Source organism: Dermochelys coriacea, chromosome 10, assembly GCF_009764565.3.
Source record: "Dermochelys coriacea isolate rDerCor1 chromosome 10, rDerCor1.pri.v4, whole genome shotgun sequence".
NCBI classification, from domain to species: domain Eukaryota; kingdom Metazoa; phylum Chordata; order Testudines; family Dermochelyidae; genus Dermochelys; species Dermochelys coriacea.
Window position 1 is genome coordinate 10,294,265 of NC_050077.1, and position 19,008 is coordinate 10,313,272.

General features: G+C 40.4%; 1 protein-coding gene across 2 annotated transcripts in view; it reads right to left on the reverse strand.

The window, feature by feature from the left end:
• The window catches only part of SDK1 (sidekick cell adhesion molecule 1), a 684,215-nt gene that overhangs the window by 106,772 nt on the left and 558,435 nt on the right, over nucleotides 1-19,008 (reverse strand). For both annotated transcript variants that reach the window (XM_043493256.1, XM_038420360.2), the window contains exons 25-29: nucleotides 17,433-17,583; nucleotides 14,710-14,947; nucleotides 4,204-4,319; nucleotides 3,187-3,376; nucleotides 333-431 (exon numbers count right to left, since the gene is read on the reverse strand). In XM_043493256.1, the coding sequence (XP_043349191.1) occupies nucleotides 333-431; nucleotides 3,187-3,376; nucleotides 4,204-4,319; nucleotides 14,710-14,947; nucleotides 17,433-17,583 (794 nt within the window). The remainder of the gene's footprint in view (nucleotides 1-332; nucleotides 432-3,186; nucleotides 3,377-4,203; nucleotides 4,320-14,709; nucleotides 14,948-17,432; nucleotides 17,584-19,008) is intronic.

Sequence of the window (19,008 nt, forward strand, 5' to 3'; positions counted from 1 at the left end):
TACAAAACAGAAAAATGGGAGACAATTTAAATATAGTGCCATGAGATGACATGTGCATCTGACTCAAGCAAATGTACACCCTGGGGATCAGAAGAGTGTTACATTAGTTATACAGAATCTCACTGACCCTTCCAAATCCCACCAAGGGGTACCACACGTCTCAGCTGACAGCAATGTAATATTTTCATTTGTTCACCTGTGAACTGGCTTGGATGTGCTTTCTAGTACTGAAAGCAAGAGGAAGAATAAGCACATATTCATAGTTCTCCTTCTGTTCTATCTCCGCCTCTCCCTACCATTGTGTTTGAAAATTTAAATGTTGCCTCTCTTACCCAGAATAATTCCATTGGGTTCCTCTGGTGGTTGCCATACAATTCGTACTGATGTCAGTCTCACTTCAGGGAACACCAGCCTTACAGGAGGTCCTGGGGCTGAAAAGAACAACAGAAATCACAAAAGTGGATATTACGTACCAAAGGAACTGTAACAGCTGCTTCTTTAAAAACTCCTCTGTCTGCTCTATACAGAAGGCCAAGCAGTATCTAACCAGAACTCCAGAGATGGCTGTGAGTTTATGATGCTGTACATGCACACACACTGGTTTTATGGTGAGGAATTCTGTGAAAGGCTGGGTGCCTCTAGCACCACAGAATAGTAAATATAATACCGTAACCACGAATGTTTTGCTGTGCCTATAAAAGTGTGTTACAAGGATGCTTTGACAAATGAGTTCTGACCTATGTGAGAATGATCTCATAACAGCATAGCTGGGAATCCCTGTGAGCCAATCAGATTACACACTTCATCTAAGTCACTACATAGTTGATTATATTCTGGGGTGCGAGGCACTGAACTACCTTTACAGAGAGATAATGTGTCAGCTTAATCCCCTTCATGCCTGTTGAAACTGAATAATATCGTCTAACTATGCTGGCAGCCCTAATTTTGAACTCCTTTCTGATTTTACATATGCATTTTGTACGCGTGTCTAGGCTTGAGAACCTTTGTGAGGTCAGAAGCCCATTAACACAGATGGCTGGCACCCAGGTTGTCCATCTCAGGTTCACAAGGTGAGTTTATGCGAATTCACAAATACACAGGCTCTGAAATTCTCCTTAAGTACAAATCTCACCTGCACTCTCACTGATGATACCTTTAATTAAATTGAACTGAAAGAAGACACAACATGTTTATGTCAGGAGTTTGAAGATGGAAGAACAATTTGTGTCATCTGCCAACATGTACTTTAGGAGGGAACTGGTATAATGAGCTTGTTTTTGACAAACAACCTAAACATTTCTCATTACATTCTGGTTTATGGAATTCAGTGAACGCACTATCTCCCTGTAGAGTTTTGCTACAATAATCTCCTCTCTGCCTCATCTCTTAGAAAAAGGCCAAGTTACCACACAACTAGTGTGTTAGGAGAATGACTAAAGCAATGATTGGGAGTAATTGCGCTCTTCCTATGTGCAATTCACATCCTTAGTGCTTTGCTGTGGACTGCAGAAAATATTGTACTAAATCAGAAATCTGAACATGTTCTCAGTCCAATGTAATTACTTAAATAAAGTTGCTTATGAAAATCTACAATTATTTAATTTCTGTTGGAAGCTTTAGATCCAAAAGCATTTTGGGGGTTTTATTTTTATTTATTTTTATTAGGATGAATACAAAAAAAAGAGTTTTCAACATTCTTTATACTTGCTTATACTCTACTGAAAATGCAGAGAAAATGGTCACCTTTAAGTGTTTGACATCTGTAAAGCTGAAAAATATTTTTACTGCTAATGTAAACTTCAGTGAAAATACACCAGGTATACTCTCATCACGCAGACAAGTTAAAACAGAAACAGGGGGTGGCTCTAGTCCTTTCAACACATCACAAAGCACAGAGGAATCTTTGAGCTCATAGGAAGCATTGTGGAGGGGAGGATTACAAAGAGAAACTTATATGGTCACTTTTCAAAGATCAGTCTCTTATTGACCAGAACAAGAAGGTGAATGATTGACAGACCTGTGGGTTGGGTTTAAACAGCAGGCTGCAACTTTATTAATTTTAACTTGTGGAGGGGCACTTCGTTGCCTGCCCCACTCTCACATATGAGGCATTTAATTAATTTGTTCCAGTGAGGGTTCCAGGGCTTTTACCACAAACCAAAAAATAACTTGAGGTACACCCTTATTCACCAATTGTTAAACCCCTTTCCCCCGGTTCTCCGCGTAAGGAGGCTGGAGTGACAGAGGCCACAAACGCATGAGAGGGGAACCTCAGTCCTCAAAGACTTCAAAGTTCTTCTACTTCATGATAGCAAGGTCCAGCTGCACAATCCTGGAGGTCTTGTTGACCTCTGGAAGCTGGCTCTTCTCGCCTTTACTCCCGGACACCAGGTGCAAGTTATGACAAGTCAGCAATCATAACAGTGTTATAAGTAGGGCTTCGTGTCTGTCACGGAGGTTGCGGAAGTCATGGATTCTTTGACTTTCTGTGACCTCCATGACTTCTGCAGCAGCCAGCATGCCTGAGCCAGGACTGCCCATGCAGTTGGCTCAAATAGGCAAGGTGGGGAGGGGAACGCAGCACGCATTCAACTGTCCCCATTCCCCCTTACCCAGCCAATGGCTAAGGAGAGAACTGAAGGGGGGAACCCCCTCACTGCTGTGCATGCATTTGGACTTCTCTCATTCCCTGATGCTCAGTCAAAGTACCTTGTCCGGTAAAGGCAGCACAGGGTATTCTTTTGCAGAACATTGGTATAGATCCTCTTACTGGAATGCCAAAGTCCATATCTCCTTCAGGCCCAGTCAGGGCTAAATTTGTCTATTGTGTCCTATTATAGCATTTCTTTTTTTAGTGCTAAGATTGCAGTTCTGTAGAAATTCATAATTGGACTGTCCAACTTCACTCCAGCCTGGAATTAACTGTATGAGGTTTGAATGAGTGAGAAATAGAGTTTTTTGCTTTTGTCAATTATGCAGGGAAATGTTTTCAGTTTTTGGGCCCAGAACCTCAGCTTGCCCCCAACATTGTGCTAATTGACACTAGCCAAGGATGAGATTCTTTATGTTAAAATTGTTAGCAAATCTAGGCTATATTTTTAAAGCTTGCATAATGAAAACAGCTTTGATTTTAAAAAGAAATGCTAGAATGTATGGGAAGAACACTTGAGCGACCCATAAACTCACCATCATCCTTGGTTCTCTCTATGACTGGAGGGAAGTTAGGGACCCCATCTCCAATACGTGTGAACGCCAGCACCTGAATCTCATAAAGCACATATTTCCGCAAGCTGGCCAGCAGGACAGACTGGGTATGATTACCTCTCACTATTAGGGTCTTTGGTTCAGAGTCCAAATCTTTTGCTTTAAACAGAATCTGCAAGAATAAACACAACAGAAAAAGTATGGTTATCAATCATTATTCAAAAGGATTGCAAGAAAGATTGTATGTATTTTGAGTTCTTCCTGATCTTAAAATATAAAACAACAGATTCAACTGCATTCTTTTGAACAGAGTAAATAGGTAATCCCATAGACATGAGCACTGGCTGTATATAACACAGAGGGTAAGCCATGAACTGCTGTACATGTGAAGGGAAATCAGTGATACTGCATGCTTGAACCTGAGAGATTATGACTTTAGAAGACAGAGGGCATTGTTAGAAACAACGCAACTATGCTGGATACTTTGCCCTGATCTCTGGTGACTGAACTACAATGATCTGGGATGATGAGGTGAGTATGGGCAAGCCTGTTCCAGGATTTTGACTGATATCCCTTTCTATAGTCTCTGCTTTGAGCTGCAGGTGTAAATTCCAGTTCAAGGAGACATAGCATGCTTTAAACAGAAAGTAGACATGCGATGTGAGCAGCAGGAGAAGCTAGCTGCCCCGAGTACATACCCATCTGAGTTTGTATGAAGTTGGGGTACCTAGCCCGCTCCTGCTGTTCACATCACCGTGGCAACACTATTTTTAGCATGCTAGCTTGATCAGAGCTAGTGTAGTTTATATCTCCAGCTCCAAGTATAGACAAACCCTAAACCAATCAGATCACTCCTCTGAAAAAGAGCACATTTCCTGACCCTTCTCAAAAGAGAAATGGGTAAATTAATATGCATCTGGTAGATAATAACTATCAAATGGAAAAACAGCCTAGCGTATGTATTAAAACACTTGACAGCATGAAATCTTAATTGTGTACCTTGTAGCCCAGGATAAGTCCATTCTGCTCTGGTTCAGGTACTGATGTCCATGTCAGTAGGATCTGAGTGGAGCTTACAGCTTCAGCTGACACATTCTCAGGGGAAGCAGAAGGAACTGCAATCATATGGAATCACAGACATTAATGACAGGTCTTTCCTATTAGACAGCTGCAGCGGCACAGGAGCTAGCAAACAGAGCTGTAAATAGGGGAGTTTGAGTAGGAGTTTGTATTGTGGTGCTTGTTTGGGGGTTGTTTTTGCTGTGGGGGGTGGTCTTTTTGGTGTGGCTTGTGTTTCCCAGATTAACAGGATTTAGGTGGGAAGGCTATGATGGATACGGAGGCAGCTGTGGGAGTGACTCCTGTAGTGGAAGACACAATGAGGATGACTGGATGTGGAAGCTGTGGTATGTACACGATCCTGGAGGGGAGGACCTGGCAAGAGTTTTTTCTGCATGAAATGCCGTCTGATAGAGCTGATGGAGGAAAAGATCCGAGGTTTGCAGATGCAGGTGGAAAGTCTGGTTGAGTTTATGATGGAGCAGATGATGGAGCAAAGACATGAGGTATCTGAAGGGAAAAGCTCAGACTTACAGATGGAAGCAGGGCTGGGGAATTTTGAGGGGAGACTGGGTGAGGAAAGTGGTCAGTGGAAGCATGTGACTAAAAGAACCAGGCAGAGGAAAAGACGGGCTAGTGAAGGAGAAATAGAGCTTAGGAACAGGTTTGCAGAGTTGGAAAACGAAGAAGGGGCTCAGCAGGTAGTTGCTGAAGGTGGAAGGGCAAGGAAGAAGAGAAGAGAGGCTAGTCCTATAGGAAAAGGGGAAGAGTCAAGGGAGACTACACCAAATATGAGCCCCAGGAGGATACAGGATGGGTTGAAGAGGATTATAAGGGAAAATAGGAATGGAAAGAACTTGCAGCCAGAGGGAACAGGGGAGAGACTGGAGAATAGCATCAGGAAAAGGCAGGTCTATGTGATCAGAGACTCTTTATTGAGAAGAATAGACAGGCCTGTAACTAGAGCTGATCCAGAGAACAGAAGGGTGTGCTGTCTTCTGGGTGCTAAGATATGGGATGTAGACCTCAGGTTGAAAAGGATCCCAAAGGGAGCGGGAAAGAATCCCCTAATTATCCTTGATGTGGGAACAAACAATACGGCTAGATTCTCGCTGGAAAGTATTAAGGGAGACTATGCTAGGCTGGGGAAGACGCTTAAGGAAATCGAGGCACAGGTGATCTTTAGTGGGATCCTGCCTGTTCCTAGAGAAGGGCAACAAAGGTGTGACAAGATTATGACTGTCAACAGATGGCTTAGGCAGTGGTGCTATAAGTAGGGCTTTGGGATATATGGCCACTGGGAGGCATTCATGGACAGAGGAAAGTTCTCTCAGGATGGACTTCATCTGAGCAGGGAAGGAAATAGACTTCTAGAATGGAGGCTGGCACAACTGATAAAGAGAACTTTAAATTAGGAATTTGGGGGAGATGGTTGGGAGATGTCCGGATAATCTCCACAGCAGATTTTAGCATTGAGAGGGAAGAAGATGAAGTAAGAAAGGATCCAGCCGTGGGTAGGAGAATGTATATAAGGAGCGAGGGCGGTGTGGATACTAGTCTAATAGGTTATACTGGCTGTAGAATGACTGTGCCTAATAGGGTACAAAATGTGAGCGAGTCCAAACAGCAAAAATTAAGATGTTTGTACACTAATGCGAGGAGCCTAGGTAACAAAATGGAGGAACTAGAGCTACTGGTGCAGGAAGTGAAACCAGATATTATAGGGATAACAGAAACATGGTGGAATAGTAGTCATGACTGGACTACAGGTATTGAAGGGTATGTGCTGTTTAGGAAAGACAGAAATAAAGGTAAAGGTGGTGGAGTAGCATTGTATATCAATGATGAGGTAGAATATAAAGAAATAAGAAGTGATGCAATGGATAAGACAGAGTCCGTCTGGGCAAAAATTACATTGGGGAAGATAACTAGTAGAGCCTCTCCTACGATAGTGCTTGGGGTGTGCTATAGACCTCCGGGCTCTAATTTGGATATGGATAGAGCCCTTTTTAATGTTTTTAATAAAGTAAATACTAATGGAAACTGCATGATCATGGAGACTTTAACTTCCCAGATATAGACTGGAGGACCAGTGCTAGTAATAATAATAGGGCTCAGATTTTCCTAGATGTGATAGCTGATGGATTCCTTCATCAAGTAGTTGCTGAACCGACTAGAGGGGATGCCATTTTAGATTTAATTTTGGTGAGTAGCGAGGACCTCATAGAAGAAATGGTTGTAGGAGATAATCCTGGCTCAAGTGATCATGAGCTAATTCAAACTGAATGGAAGGATTAACAAAAATAAATCTGCAACTAGAATTTTTGATTTCAAAAGGGCTGACTTTCAAAAATTAAGGAAATTAGTTAGGGAAGTGGATTGGACTGAAGAATTTACGGATCTAAAGGTAGAGGAGGCCTGGGATTACTTTAAATCAAAGCTGCAGAAGCTATCGGAAGCCTGTATCCCAAGAAAGGGGAAAAAATTCATAGGCAGGAGTTGTAGACCAAGCTGGATGAGCAAGCATCTTAGAGAGGTGATTAAGAAGAAGCAGAAAGCATACAGAGAGTGGAAGATGGGAGGGATCAGCAAGGAAAGCTACCTTATTGAGGTCAGAACATGTAGGGATAAAGTGAGACAGGCTAAAAGTCGAGTAGAGTTGGACCTTGCAAAGGGAATTAAAACCAATAGTAAAAGGTTCTATAGACATATAAATAAGAAGAAAACTAAGAAAGAAGAAGTGGGGCCGCTAAACACTGAGGATGGAATGGAGGTTAAAGATAATCTAGGCATGGCCCAATATCTAAACAAATACTTTGGCTCAGTCTTTAATAAGGCTAAAGAGGATAATGGTAGCATGACAAATGGGAATGAGGATATGGAGGTAGATATTACCATATCTGAGGTAGAAACGAAACTCAAACAGCTTAATGGAAGGGGGGCCCAGATAACCTTAATCCAAGAATATTAAAGGAATTGGCACCTGAAATTGCAAGCCCATTAGCAAGAATTTTTAATGAATCTGTAAACTCAGGAGTTGTACCGAATGATTGGAGAATTGCTAATATAGTTCCTATTTTTAAGAAAGGAAAAAAAAAGTAATCCGGGTAACTACAGACCAGTTAGTTTGACATCTGTAGTATGCAAGGTCCTGGAAAAAATTTTGAAGGAGAAATTAGTTAAGGACATTGAAGTCAATGGTAAATGGGACAAAATACAACGTGGTTTTACAAAAGGTAGATCGTGTCAAACCAACCTGATCTCCTTTGAAAAAGTAACAGATTTTTTAGATAAAGGAAACGCAGTGGATCTAATTTACCTAGATTTCAGTAAGGCGTTTGATTCCTTGCCACATGGGGAATTATTAGTTAAATTGGAGAAGATGGGGATCAATATGAACATCAAAAGGTGGATAAGGAATTGGTTAAAGGGGAGACTGCAACGGGTCCTACTGAAAGGCGAACTGTCAGGCTGGAGGGAGGATACCAGTGGAGTTCCTCAGGGATCAGTTTTGGGACCAATCTTATTTAATCTTTTTATTACTGACCTTGACACAAAAAGTGGGAGTGTGCTAATAAAGTTGGAAGATGATACAAAGCTGGGAGGTATTGCCAATTCAGAGAAGGATTGGGATATTATACAGGAGGATCTGGATGACCTTGTAAACTGGAGTAATAGTAATCGGATGAAATTTAATAGTGAGAAGTGTAAGGTTATGCATTTAGGGATTAATAACAAGAATTTTAGTTATAAGTTGGGGACTCATCAATTAGAAGTAACGGAAGAGGAGAAGGACCTTGGAGTATTGGTTGATCATAGGATGACTATGAGCTGCCAATGTGATATGGCTGTGAAAAAAGCTAATGCGGTATTGGGATGCATCAGGAGAGGCATTTCCAGTAGGGATAAGGAGGTTTTAGTACCATTATACAAGGCACTGGTGAGACCTCACCTAGAATACTGTGTGCAGTTTTGGTCTCCCATGTTTAAAAAGGATGAATTCAAACTGGAGCAGGTACAGAGAAGGGCTACTAGGATGATCCAAGGAATGGAAAACTTGTCTTATGAAAGGAGACTTAAGGAGCCTGGCTTGTTTAGCCTAACTAAAAGAAGGTTGAGGGGAGATATGATTGCTCTCTATAAATATATCAGAGGGATAAATACAGGAGAGGGAGAGGAATTATTTAAGCTCAGCACCAATGTGGACACAAGAACAAATGGGTATAAACTGGCCACCAGGAAGTTTAGACTTGAAATTAGACAAAGGTTTCTAACCATCAGAAGAGTGAAGTTTTGGAATAGCCTTCCAAGGGAAGCAGTGGGGGCAAAAGATCTATCTGGCTTTAAGATTCTACTCGATAAGTTTATGGAGGAGATGGTATGATGGGATAATGTGATTTTGGTAATTAATTGATCTTTAAATATTCAGGGTAAATAGGCCTAATCCCCTGAGATGGGATATTAGATGGATGGGATCTGAGTTACTCAGGAAAGAATTTTCTGTAGTATGTGGCTGGTGAATCTTGCCCATATGCTCAGGGTTTAGCTGATCGCCATATTTGGGGTCGGGAAGGAATTTTCCTCCAGGGCAGATTGGAGAGGCCCTGGAGGTTTTTCGCCTTCCTCTGTAGCATGGGGCACGGGTCACTTGAGGGAGGATTCTTTGCTCCTTGAAGTCTTTAAACCACGATTTGAGGACTTCAATAGCTCAGACATAGGTGAGGTTTTTTGTAGGAATGGGTGGGTGAGATTCTGTGGCCTGTGTTGTGCAGGAGGTCGGACTAGATGATCAGAATGGTTCCTTCTGACCTTAGTATCTATGAATCTATTATGTCATCTACTCCATCGCCCTGCCAGCTCAGGATTGTTCTCTACAGAGCATTTGCATCTGTCTTGTTTAGTCTAGTTTTCAGTGTCCGTTGCAAGACTTCTCCACAGCCTAAAACAGATGAATCTCCATTTTTCTCTGATATTCATCCTATATTTCCCCCTCTTAAATCGCATCCTATTTTTCCTAGCTCTATCCCTCCTTCTACCCTAATTTTTCCTGCAGATCATGACATTTGTGAACAAGCAAAGGTTCTAAACTATGGACAGTCCATTCCTGGGTGCTCATTTGTTTTATTTTTATAAAATAATGATAAAGATGGAAATTGGGATTTAAACACTCAGCATTCTATATACTTTATAATAATGAGAATCAAGTTAGCATTGGACTAATATAAATATCTTTCTCAATATCTCTGTCACATGTTTTATTTCCCTGTGTTGAAAGCTAGAGATCCTTATATGCTGGAAATTTATCTGAAGGTGCAAATCTGTTCCAACAAGAAGTTTTACATCTGCCCTGCTTCCTATGCTATCTGAAAGGAAATTATAGCATCTTGTCTAGAACTGGCAATAATTCCAGCCTCTGGATTGAGCCCAGACCTCCCGATTCACTGAGGACTGCTCCAACCTGCAAGCCTTTTGATTAGGGTGTAATGTACAAAATGACAATATTGTAGATCTATCACTGAGGAGCTCAGCTTGGATCAGCAGGGTATAAAAGAAAGACATGCCTATTTCATTTAAATTATAATATGTGATTATTGGGCCTTATGAAACTAGAAATATGACTGCAACTGACATTACAGACTCCTCACTAACCTGAGAGCGGAGGGATTCTGCATCCTCTGACTATATTACCTCTCCAGGCATCACAGAAGAACTACACAACCACAAGTTTAACACCATGCAGTTATGCAATTAAATTTGGAGGCTGCTCTTAAAGGTTCAATGAACAAGATTTTATTTCAGCCCTTTCATCTTTTTTTCTGTGCATTTCTATTGTCTGAAGGGCATAATCCTTTTTAAAAGCATGATACACCTATCAAGCTTCAGAGACCATTCATTTGCCAAGGAAGAGATTGTTACACAGGCACACGTGGAAAAGAAAGCTTGAATAAGGTTCTGAGTGCATCACCAAGAGAGCGCAATGCTGCTGAAAAAGCCAGCACCCTCCTTACAGTCCTAATGAAAGCAGAAGAAAAGCTGTTTTGGAGGGCTCTCTCCTGAGGCTATAAGCAGCAAGAACAGTATAATGAGTATGACACAAGAATTAATATATATTGGGGGAAAAAAATCACCAACCCGCATCCCAGTGCACTGAAGGTTAACCGCATATACAGTCATTTCTGAAACAATTTCCCTGTTACCAATTACCTGGGACAAGAGGAACACAGCACCATCACATGACAATGCAGCAGACTGAAATCAGATTTTTTCCCCCCTCTATGCTAAAGTGTTTTTTATCTTCTTCTAGATTTATCCCCCACAAGGATACAATTATGTTAAAGGAAAACAGATTGCCAGAAGCCATGAATGTCTGGATCCCTGCCATAACTTTATCTGTAGATCTTCACAAAGAGCTACTCCCACATGAATTACTTTGGAGGGAGAGGGAAAGGAATCAGAGTAAGTGTAAAGGAAAGCAGCCTTTTTCTAGCCACATTTATTCATATTTTCTTTGCTTTGAATCTTTCTTTTTACAAGAGAAGACTTCTTTATTTTATGAATAATCTTTTGCTTTTTGGTCAGCTGCCATAAGTTCTCCAGAGTTCACAGAAGGTTGTGGCTGAAGTTGTCCCCGCAGTGTATGCATGCATCTTTAGACTGTGTATATGATCACTTATTACTACTAGCAGAAGTCTAAGTCTAACAATGCAAGATATGGAGCTTTCTGAAGATTTGCTAGCCCAGACTCTTGATGCTATCTCTCACTTCTCAGTAATGGACAAATATTTCCTCAAACATTACCTTAGGAATGTAAGCACAATACCTAAATGGCAGCTCTTTTTGTGTATCAAGCGCTCACCAAATCTTTAGTTTGTGTCTGTTCTGGCACTCCACTGCAATTCTTTTTTTGATGGTCATGTTTCTATTCCAAGGAGGAACCAGATTCAAGATGATCATTAGACAGGGAAAGTGAATGTATGTGTTTGTGTATTGTGTTTAGTGATAAGGTAGTTGAATTTATGGTTGTTTTTCATCGGGTGCCACAACCAGAATACAATGTTGAAAAAAAGAGATGAAAAGTTGAAGCTAAATGTTGAGACAATCTACTGTTCTCCATGAGGTAGTCAGAAGTAATGCCAACTGCACAGGGTACTTTATGTGATCAGACATGGGAAACTACAGAGAATCTACTGTTATTTTCCACTGGACCTTAGCAGAAGCTCATGGTTTTGCAGTTACATTCACCATCACCATAGCCTCATTCTGTCCATTGTACCTGGAGTGCCTCACTGTGGTGGGACCATACATCCCTGTCTTGACTTGAACATTCTCATACTGAAAATGCAACAAAGATTCATAGTTCATCTCTTTATCTAAGTCAGTGACGATCCTTAGAAACTATTGGTCGCTATTTTAGATTTGACCAGGAAAGTTCAGTTGTCTTAAAAGATGCCACATGTGGAGTGGTCCACTGGTTCCCTGTATTAGCTCATTTAAGTTAACTGAATCATTGTCACATTTTGAAAGTAAAAATAAAGCTGATAATTTGTAACTCTTATGTTAGTTAGAGGTGAGGGTTAAGACCTATGGCTATGGTAAAAATAATAGTGTTGCACCATAAAACCCTCTTTGTTTATAAAGCGAGTTAGACATTATAGGCCAGATCCTCAGCCAGTGTAAATTGATATAGCTCCATCAGCAACAATGGAGCAATGCTTCTTTACACCAACTGAGGTTTTGGCCCTATTTCTGCAATAAAGCAATGCTTTATCTCAGCATCTTAATTGCTTCATGAGGATCAATGTCTGAAACACTAAGAACTTGATCCTCCCACAGATACATGACTGTGCTTGTGTAGCAGCTGATTTTGTAAGACAAGTGGCTATGCACAGCCACATAATCAGGGAGCATTATGAGCCCACAAATACTAGGGCAGTGGATTGGCGCATTTGAGATGAATTATGTGAAAACATGAGATTATGGATCAAGAAAGAAATATTTGAATCAAGGTTGTATGAACACTGTAAAGGTCTGGTTAACATTTCTGTAGATGAAATATGTAATCCTGAAAATCAATTCCCATCGCAATGAGTGGAAACAGAGTTTGGAAATTGTCATTCTGTGATTATATTACACAGTGAAATTAACTGAATTATTTAAATTCCCAGAGTATAAAAACATTTTGGATCAATAAAATCTGTCCTTTTTGAAGCCCAAATTCATCTCTCTCCCCTCTTCAACAACCTGTTATTGTATCCAGGATGTGGATCTTCCTTTCACTTTGTTCATCCTTCCTGCTGTCTACTCTTAAGCCATTCCCCAACCAATCCCAGTATTGCTTCTCCATATTCAGTCTGTTTGGTTGCCTCAAGCCTTCTTTATAATGAAATGCATTAAAAGACAGAGTAGCTGCAGTGACATGCAAATTACGGTTAGCACATATGCTTAGCTAACAGTGACATAATCACACATCTTAGAATAAACAGTCATCCAGATGCAATTTTTCTTTTTAATAAGGATCGTGGACTCATCCAGCTGCATTGACATATAGGATACCAAAAATGAGTTTAGTGCCTGAACTCACTTCTCAGGCTGCCACCCTGGGCTGTCAGTTAGAGCTCTGCACTGGCAGTTGAGAAATACAGGCTCCGGTCTTGGCTCTGCCACTGCGTGGCCTTGGATGAGTCAACTTTGGCCTGATTGTCAAGAGCGCTGAGCACCCACAATTCCAGTTAAAATCAGCCTAAGTCTCCCCATCTGTAATATAGGATATCAATTCTTACCCACCTTCTACCTACCTCACAGGAATGTTGGGAGAATTTTTGTAAGGCATTCTGAGCATATAGACCTCTGTATAAATGTTAAGTATTACTATTATGCTCACTCCCTGAAAGAAGAGGCTGATGGGACTTGCTTTGCCTTGAATCCCCTCTCTCCACGCCCCGGCTTTAGGGGTACCCTACTCACACTTTAGCCCAGCCATGCCCATGAATGTCAGGTTAATTTCAGCCTTGATGAAGTTTTTGTTTTCAACACAGCAGATTGCTCCACCAACATTTGTTTTCTTGTGTCACTTCCTCTGAAAAGATGCAGCCTAATGTATGATTCTTAACTGTGCACCAAGATGCTTTATTCTCGCAACAGATACAATCACCAAAGAAAATACATGGAAAACAAACAAACTAGACCTTATGACCCAAACGAGTGTTCAGCATCATTTTGATTCCAGTTTTCTTTCTTTCTCCTCTAGAATTGCTTGCCAAATTAAATATTTTTTTAACATTGGGAGAGAAAATGCTGAAATATACACATGGAACCTTTGATCTTTAATGGATGATCTGGACCACTATCATCCCAAGGTTTTATGAAATCACTTAATCTCAGTATCTGTTGTTTTTCAGAGGAATTGTTTGAACAGCAATAGAGGAAAGAGGAAATGCAGTTATCTCCTTATAATGATATGGAGATCTTCAAAACTATTTTATTCTGGGTCATACTATCTCAAACTCCATTACAAACACGTCTTGTTTAAAATACCCCTAGCAATAACACTCCAGTTACTAGGAAAAACCCAGCACTTTAAAAGGAAGGGGCTCAAAGGGTTTGTTTAGCCTTTTACCTTTAGCTAGTTCAAAGGTTAGTTGCCTGAACCAGGAGACCATATCATACAAGATGCTGAGCACCTGTTGCTTCCATTGGTAGTTTTGGCACATTGTCTTTATTTACATACAAGCAGATGTGCATATATACACACAGCATGTACAGTATTAAGTTTCAAAGCACTCAAGTTTAAATGATTTTGAAGAAAAATAACAAATATGAGCATTGCTTAAATAAGGTCACATGCAAGAGTAATTCACTTTTACTATTGAGTATTTTATCCAAGTAGGATCACTCCATCTAATTATTCACCTGCAATATAAAATCAATTTACATCATAGGCATGCAGGCTGGGTCTGAGAAAGAAGCTTTGTTTGAAGTACCCTAGCTAACAGCTTTGCAAGATTTAGCTTCTGTTGTTGCTACAGTTACCAGTTATTTATTACTACCTTTATATTATAGAGACTGCTTTCTTCTGGCAACTGGAAGTCTCTAAACTAGTTTAATATATCTGCACACTCAGATCAGGTGGACAGAACAATTTCTATGAGCTTGTTAGCATGCGCATATGTGGGTTACGTTTATGCAGATCTACGGGCACAATTTTGGATGGTGGCACTGGTAGCTCAGATCATTAGTTTTCTCTTTGGTTACTATCTACTTCATTTAAAATCTTCCCCAACAAGCTGCCTGCCTAGCAATTGTGTCTTTTTTACCACCAATGGATCAGTAGAGTGTACTTTTAGGTTTAGTAGATCTGCAAGAAAGAGAGGCTGAAGGAAAGGGCTGAAGATACTGAAATACACTGAGCCCATTCTTCATAGAAGCACATATACTCCTGTTACTTACCAGACTCTCGTGTGCAACTTCTCACCACCTCACTCCATGGTCCTGCCCCAATGGCATTGAAGGCCTGAATCTGCAGTTCATATTCTACCCACTCCTCCAGATCCTCAATAGTATATTCTCTCTCTAGCCGGTCACCAATAACCTTCATAAGCACTGGAGACGGCAGATCCACACGCCACAATTTTATCCTGTAGCCCACCGACTCTGGGTTGCCATTATATTGAGCATCAGGGAGAGGCTGGCCATTAATAAGAAGAGGAGCACAAAATTATTGCACAGAATGGGTGGACTATGCTTTTCAAATCATATGTCATGGCCTTTTGTACTCATATACTTAACAAATACTCCAAGAAGGTAAGAGAATTGTAAGAGGTTGAGGGTTTATTATACATTTTGTTTACCTTTGTTGACCATTTATAATATTTTTTTATTTTGTATGTAATATTTTTAATTTTTTTCCACGCCACCCTACCTAAACATTTTATAGCAAATAACACCTCTCTCTGCCCTTCCCACACCTACATACACCCCTTACTCCATATATGTGGAGGTAATACCTATATGGTAAATTGCAGAACCATGGGATAAATTGTGGAAACTAGTGATAAATTGCAGAGCCATGTGATAAATTTATTATGCACCTCAGACTGTTTCACTGGCCCTCTGCCTATTAATCCATCTAACTAGGATTTATTCTAACATTCCAACTCCCTGAGCAGCATCAGACTCTTAAAAGAAAAATTTACCTACCCCAGAAATGTCATCACCTGCTCCACCCGAGTGTGGATTTTCCCCCTTAAAATTATATCTGTATGAGATCAAGTATGAGCAAGATTCAACACTGCTTCAGTAACAGGTTTTGTTCTACATTAACATTTCATAGCTTTAAAGTATTCTATCCTGCGGCCCAGTAGGACTAGAAATGTAAACTTCATTCAGCTGGAAAGAAGTTCCCAAAGGGTGACAAAACTCATTGCTGGCCTTGAAGGGCAGCGATATCATTCTTTAAAATGCTGACATCATGCTGTGTAGAAAAGCTAAACTGGGTCATTTTCAGATGTGTTTGTGGCTCCCTCTGTCCTCTGCACTGTTGGTCTCATGGTAAATAAGACATCTAGCTGTACAGGTAGATGAACATAAAACAGTCCTAATGAAAGTTTTAAAAATCCCCTAAAATGCTCTTAAATGATCAGAGTACAGACCACAGATATGAAGGTCTGATATGCTATTAAGGTGTGATTGCATGGGTTAGGGATGAGCATGTTACTCATATGTGAAGCCACAAGTGAGTTATGCAGTTCAATGACCAAATGAACTGTAATAGCTTTTCTATACATACTAATGTCCCATTTATAAGTCTGATGTCTCACCCTTCAAGGTCTAGACAAGTTCTGGGTGCCATTTGGAAGCTGGGATCTCGCCTTTCCAATGAAATACTACTCCTATCTAGTCACATTTTGGAGTGGGGGAGGGGGAAGCTGCAGCAGAAGGAACTATTTTGGGGTCAGATTTATAATTTAGAAAAAAGAAAAGGAGTACTTGTGGCACCTTAGAGACTAACAAATTTATTAGAGCATAAGCTTTCGTGAGCTACAACTCACTTCATCGGATGCATTTGGTGGAAAAACAGAGGAGAGATTTTTCATGAAGTTGACAGATTTCCACTCTATACGGTTAAATTCAGTGCCTTGCATAATGACAGGTTCATGAAGTTGACAGATTTCCACTCTATACGGCTAAATTCAGTGCCTTGAATGTTAGTCTCTAAGGTGCCACAAGTACTCCTTTTCTTTTTGCGAATACAGACTAACACGGCTGCTACTCTGAAACCTGTCATAATTTAGAAAGGTGACTATCTGAAGGGAGTTAGAATATTCGAGTAAATCCCAGTGAGATATTTTCATGGGCAACTGAGGCAGTCAAAGGTGCATGATAAATTAATTGGTGAATGGCTCTGCAATTAATCACCTGGTTCCACAATTTATCACATAGCTCAGCAATCGATCACCTGGATACAGTATCCACATAAGTGATGTGTAGGTATCTATGGAAATACTCTTCTCTCAGTTACACTAGCATAAAACCAGAGTAACTCTCTAAATATAAAGGGTGTTACTCTAGATATATACCAGTGTAACCCAGAAGCAGCATTTTACTTATTACAATTTTAGTTCTTTAACAATTTATCATTACAACATAGTCTGGTTTTTTTCCTATGGACAACCCATTTCATCTTCCCTTCATCATCATGTGATCAACCTTTTTTTTTTAAAAAAAAATGATCTCAAATGGCTCCCTCCCAATCTAGCTAACATCTCTTGATATCAGTATCTGCAAGATCACCATATTTTAGTGATCAGAACTCAGTGAAGAACTCTGCAGCAAGAAGCAGCAAATTAGCTCAAGTATTCATATTGCCTGTATGTGCTGACTGAAGTTGAGGAAATGGAGAGCCTCAAAAGCTAAGGCACTCACATCTCTTGCCTTTTAAACAAGGCATATATTTCCCTTGTAAGCGAGGGCAGTGGGGAATTTTGCTGATTAGTAAAGCACTTAGATAAATCTCAGATTTCAGACAATTTGGGAAAGGGAATATTTTTGCTGTTGCTCTTCAGGTCAAATGAATGAAAAAGTAATTCATGAATTTTGGACACATTCTCTGAGGAAACTGACACCTCAAATGTCAGCATCTCCCCCAGACTCTCCAATTTACATTTACTCACCATCCATCGGATCCACAAGCTAGTCTCACTGGCAGTGCGTACAGTAACACTTCTTGGTGCAACATCTGGTGGTGCCTGCAGTGTCTGCATGACACGAGATGGTTGGCTGAGTGGGCTTTGGCCGACAATATTCACCTGTCTCATCCGGAATCTAAAGCATAAAGAAAGCACAGTGCAAACATGTTCCAAAGCAAAGCTAACCTGAAAACTGAACAAATGCTATTTCTTGCCTGGAAGTACACTAATATGAAAGAAAACCAGGCTGTCACCAATTTGAGACAAAATGCCATTGCTCATGAATGCCCATTAAATTCATCACCCTGTCCACTACTGCAACAATGGCAAGATCCTCAAAATTAGACTAATTTAGTGTCTATTAGAAACAGACAGATAATATAAGGAGATTGTTAATTATACCAAATTTGAGGAGATTATGCCAGAATTAACTGATTTTCCATTGTGATGTCTTCGTGTTACATTCAGAAAGGATGTTATAAATATCAGTATCTGGATATCATAATGTCCTTGAAAATATCAGAAATGCATCAGTTATATTTCCCTTCAATGGTCAATTCAATGACGACTGATATATCTCTGTGGACTGTCTTGTCTCCTTTCCTGCACAAGGAATGATTAAGTTATTTAATATGGACACACAGCTTAAAAGCCATCCTGTTTGCTCCAAATGATTTCTTCTACAGCAGGAGTCCCTTTAGAGGCATGAAAGCCTTTTTCAACTTCATAAGGAATCACAAAAAAGTTAAGACTTGCTGTAGGCATCAGATACCCACAGGTGACAAACACAGGAAGGTCTTGCAGTTCCATTTATTTGAGGCTAGCATGTAGCTGTTCAATTTGTTTATATGGAACAGTGGAAATCTGGCTCTAATGATTGGACTTGGATAAGGGTTGAGCTAGACTATGTAGCACCATTTATCTATCTGCTTTGATCACTTTAGGAAGTGCATTAAAAGCAATACATCAAACAAACTTTGTCCCTAATTTCACAATCAAACATTGGCAAAGAGTGTAGAAAAGAAGCTCAATTGACAAAATCTGTCTAACTGATAATTAGGGCTCATGATTTATCCTTTCAGCGTGCTGTAACTAGAGCTGGCAGGAAGACCACTCTGGTTTTTCAGCAATTTTTGAGGTTTTGAAATTTGCAATTTTTTTCACAAAAACAGAATTTTGTTGAAATGTCAGAGAGAGAAAGAGAGCGAGCGAGCGAGCATGTAGGTAGCCTGATAGTAGGGCACTGGCCACGGATGTGGGAGACCCAGATTTGAATCCCTACTCTGTCTTATTCAAAACAGAGTTTTTCATCCCAGACCACTCTGCTTCAGGCAGGGCTGGGACTTAAATCTGAGTTTCCACATCCAGGCCAGTACCCTATCCACCAGGCTAAGTAGTACAAGAGAGTCCCCCCCACCCAGCTCTAGCACTAACATTGTGGCTCTCCTGACAGGACAGTACCATTGATAACCTCAAGGATCTGATGACAGCTGGGAAATTCATCTCTTTCAATGATCCTATGAACAGAGCTGAGTGAATATTTACTTTGCAGGCAATTTGG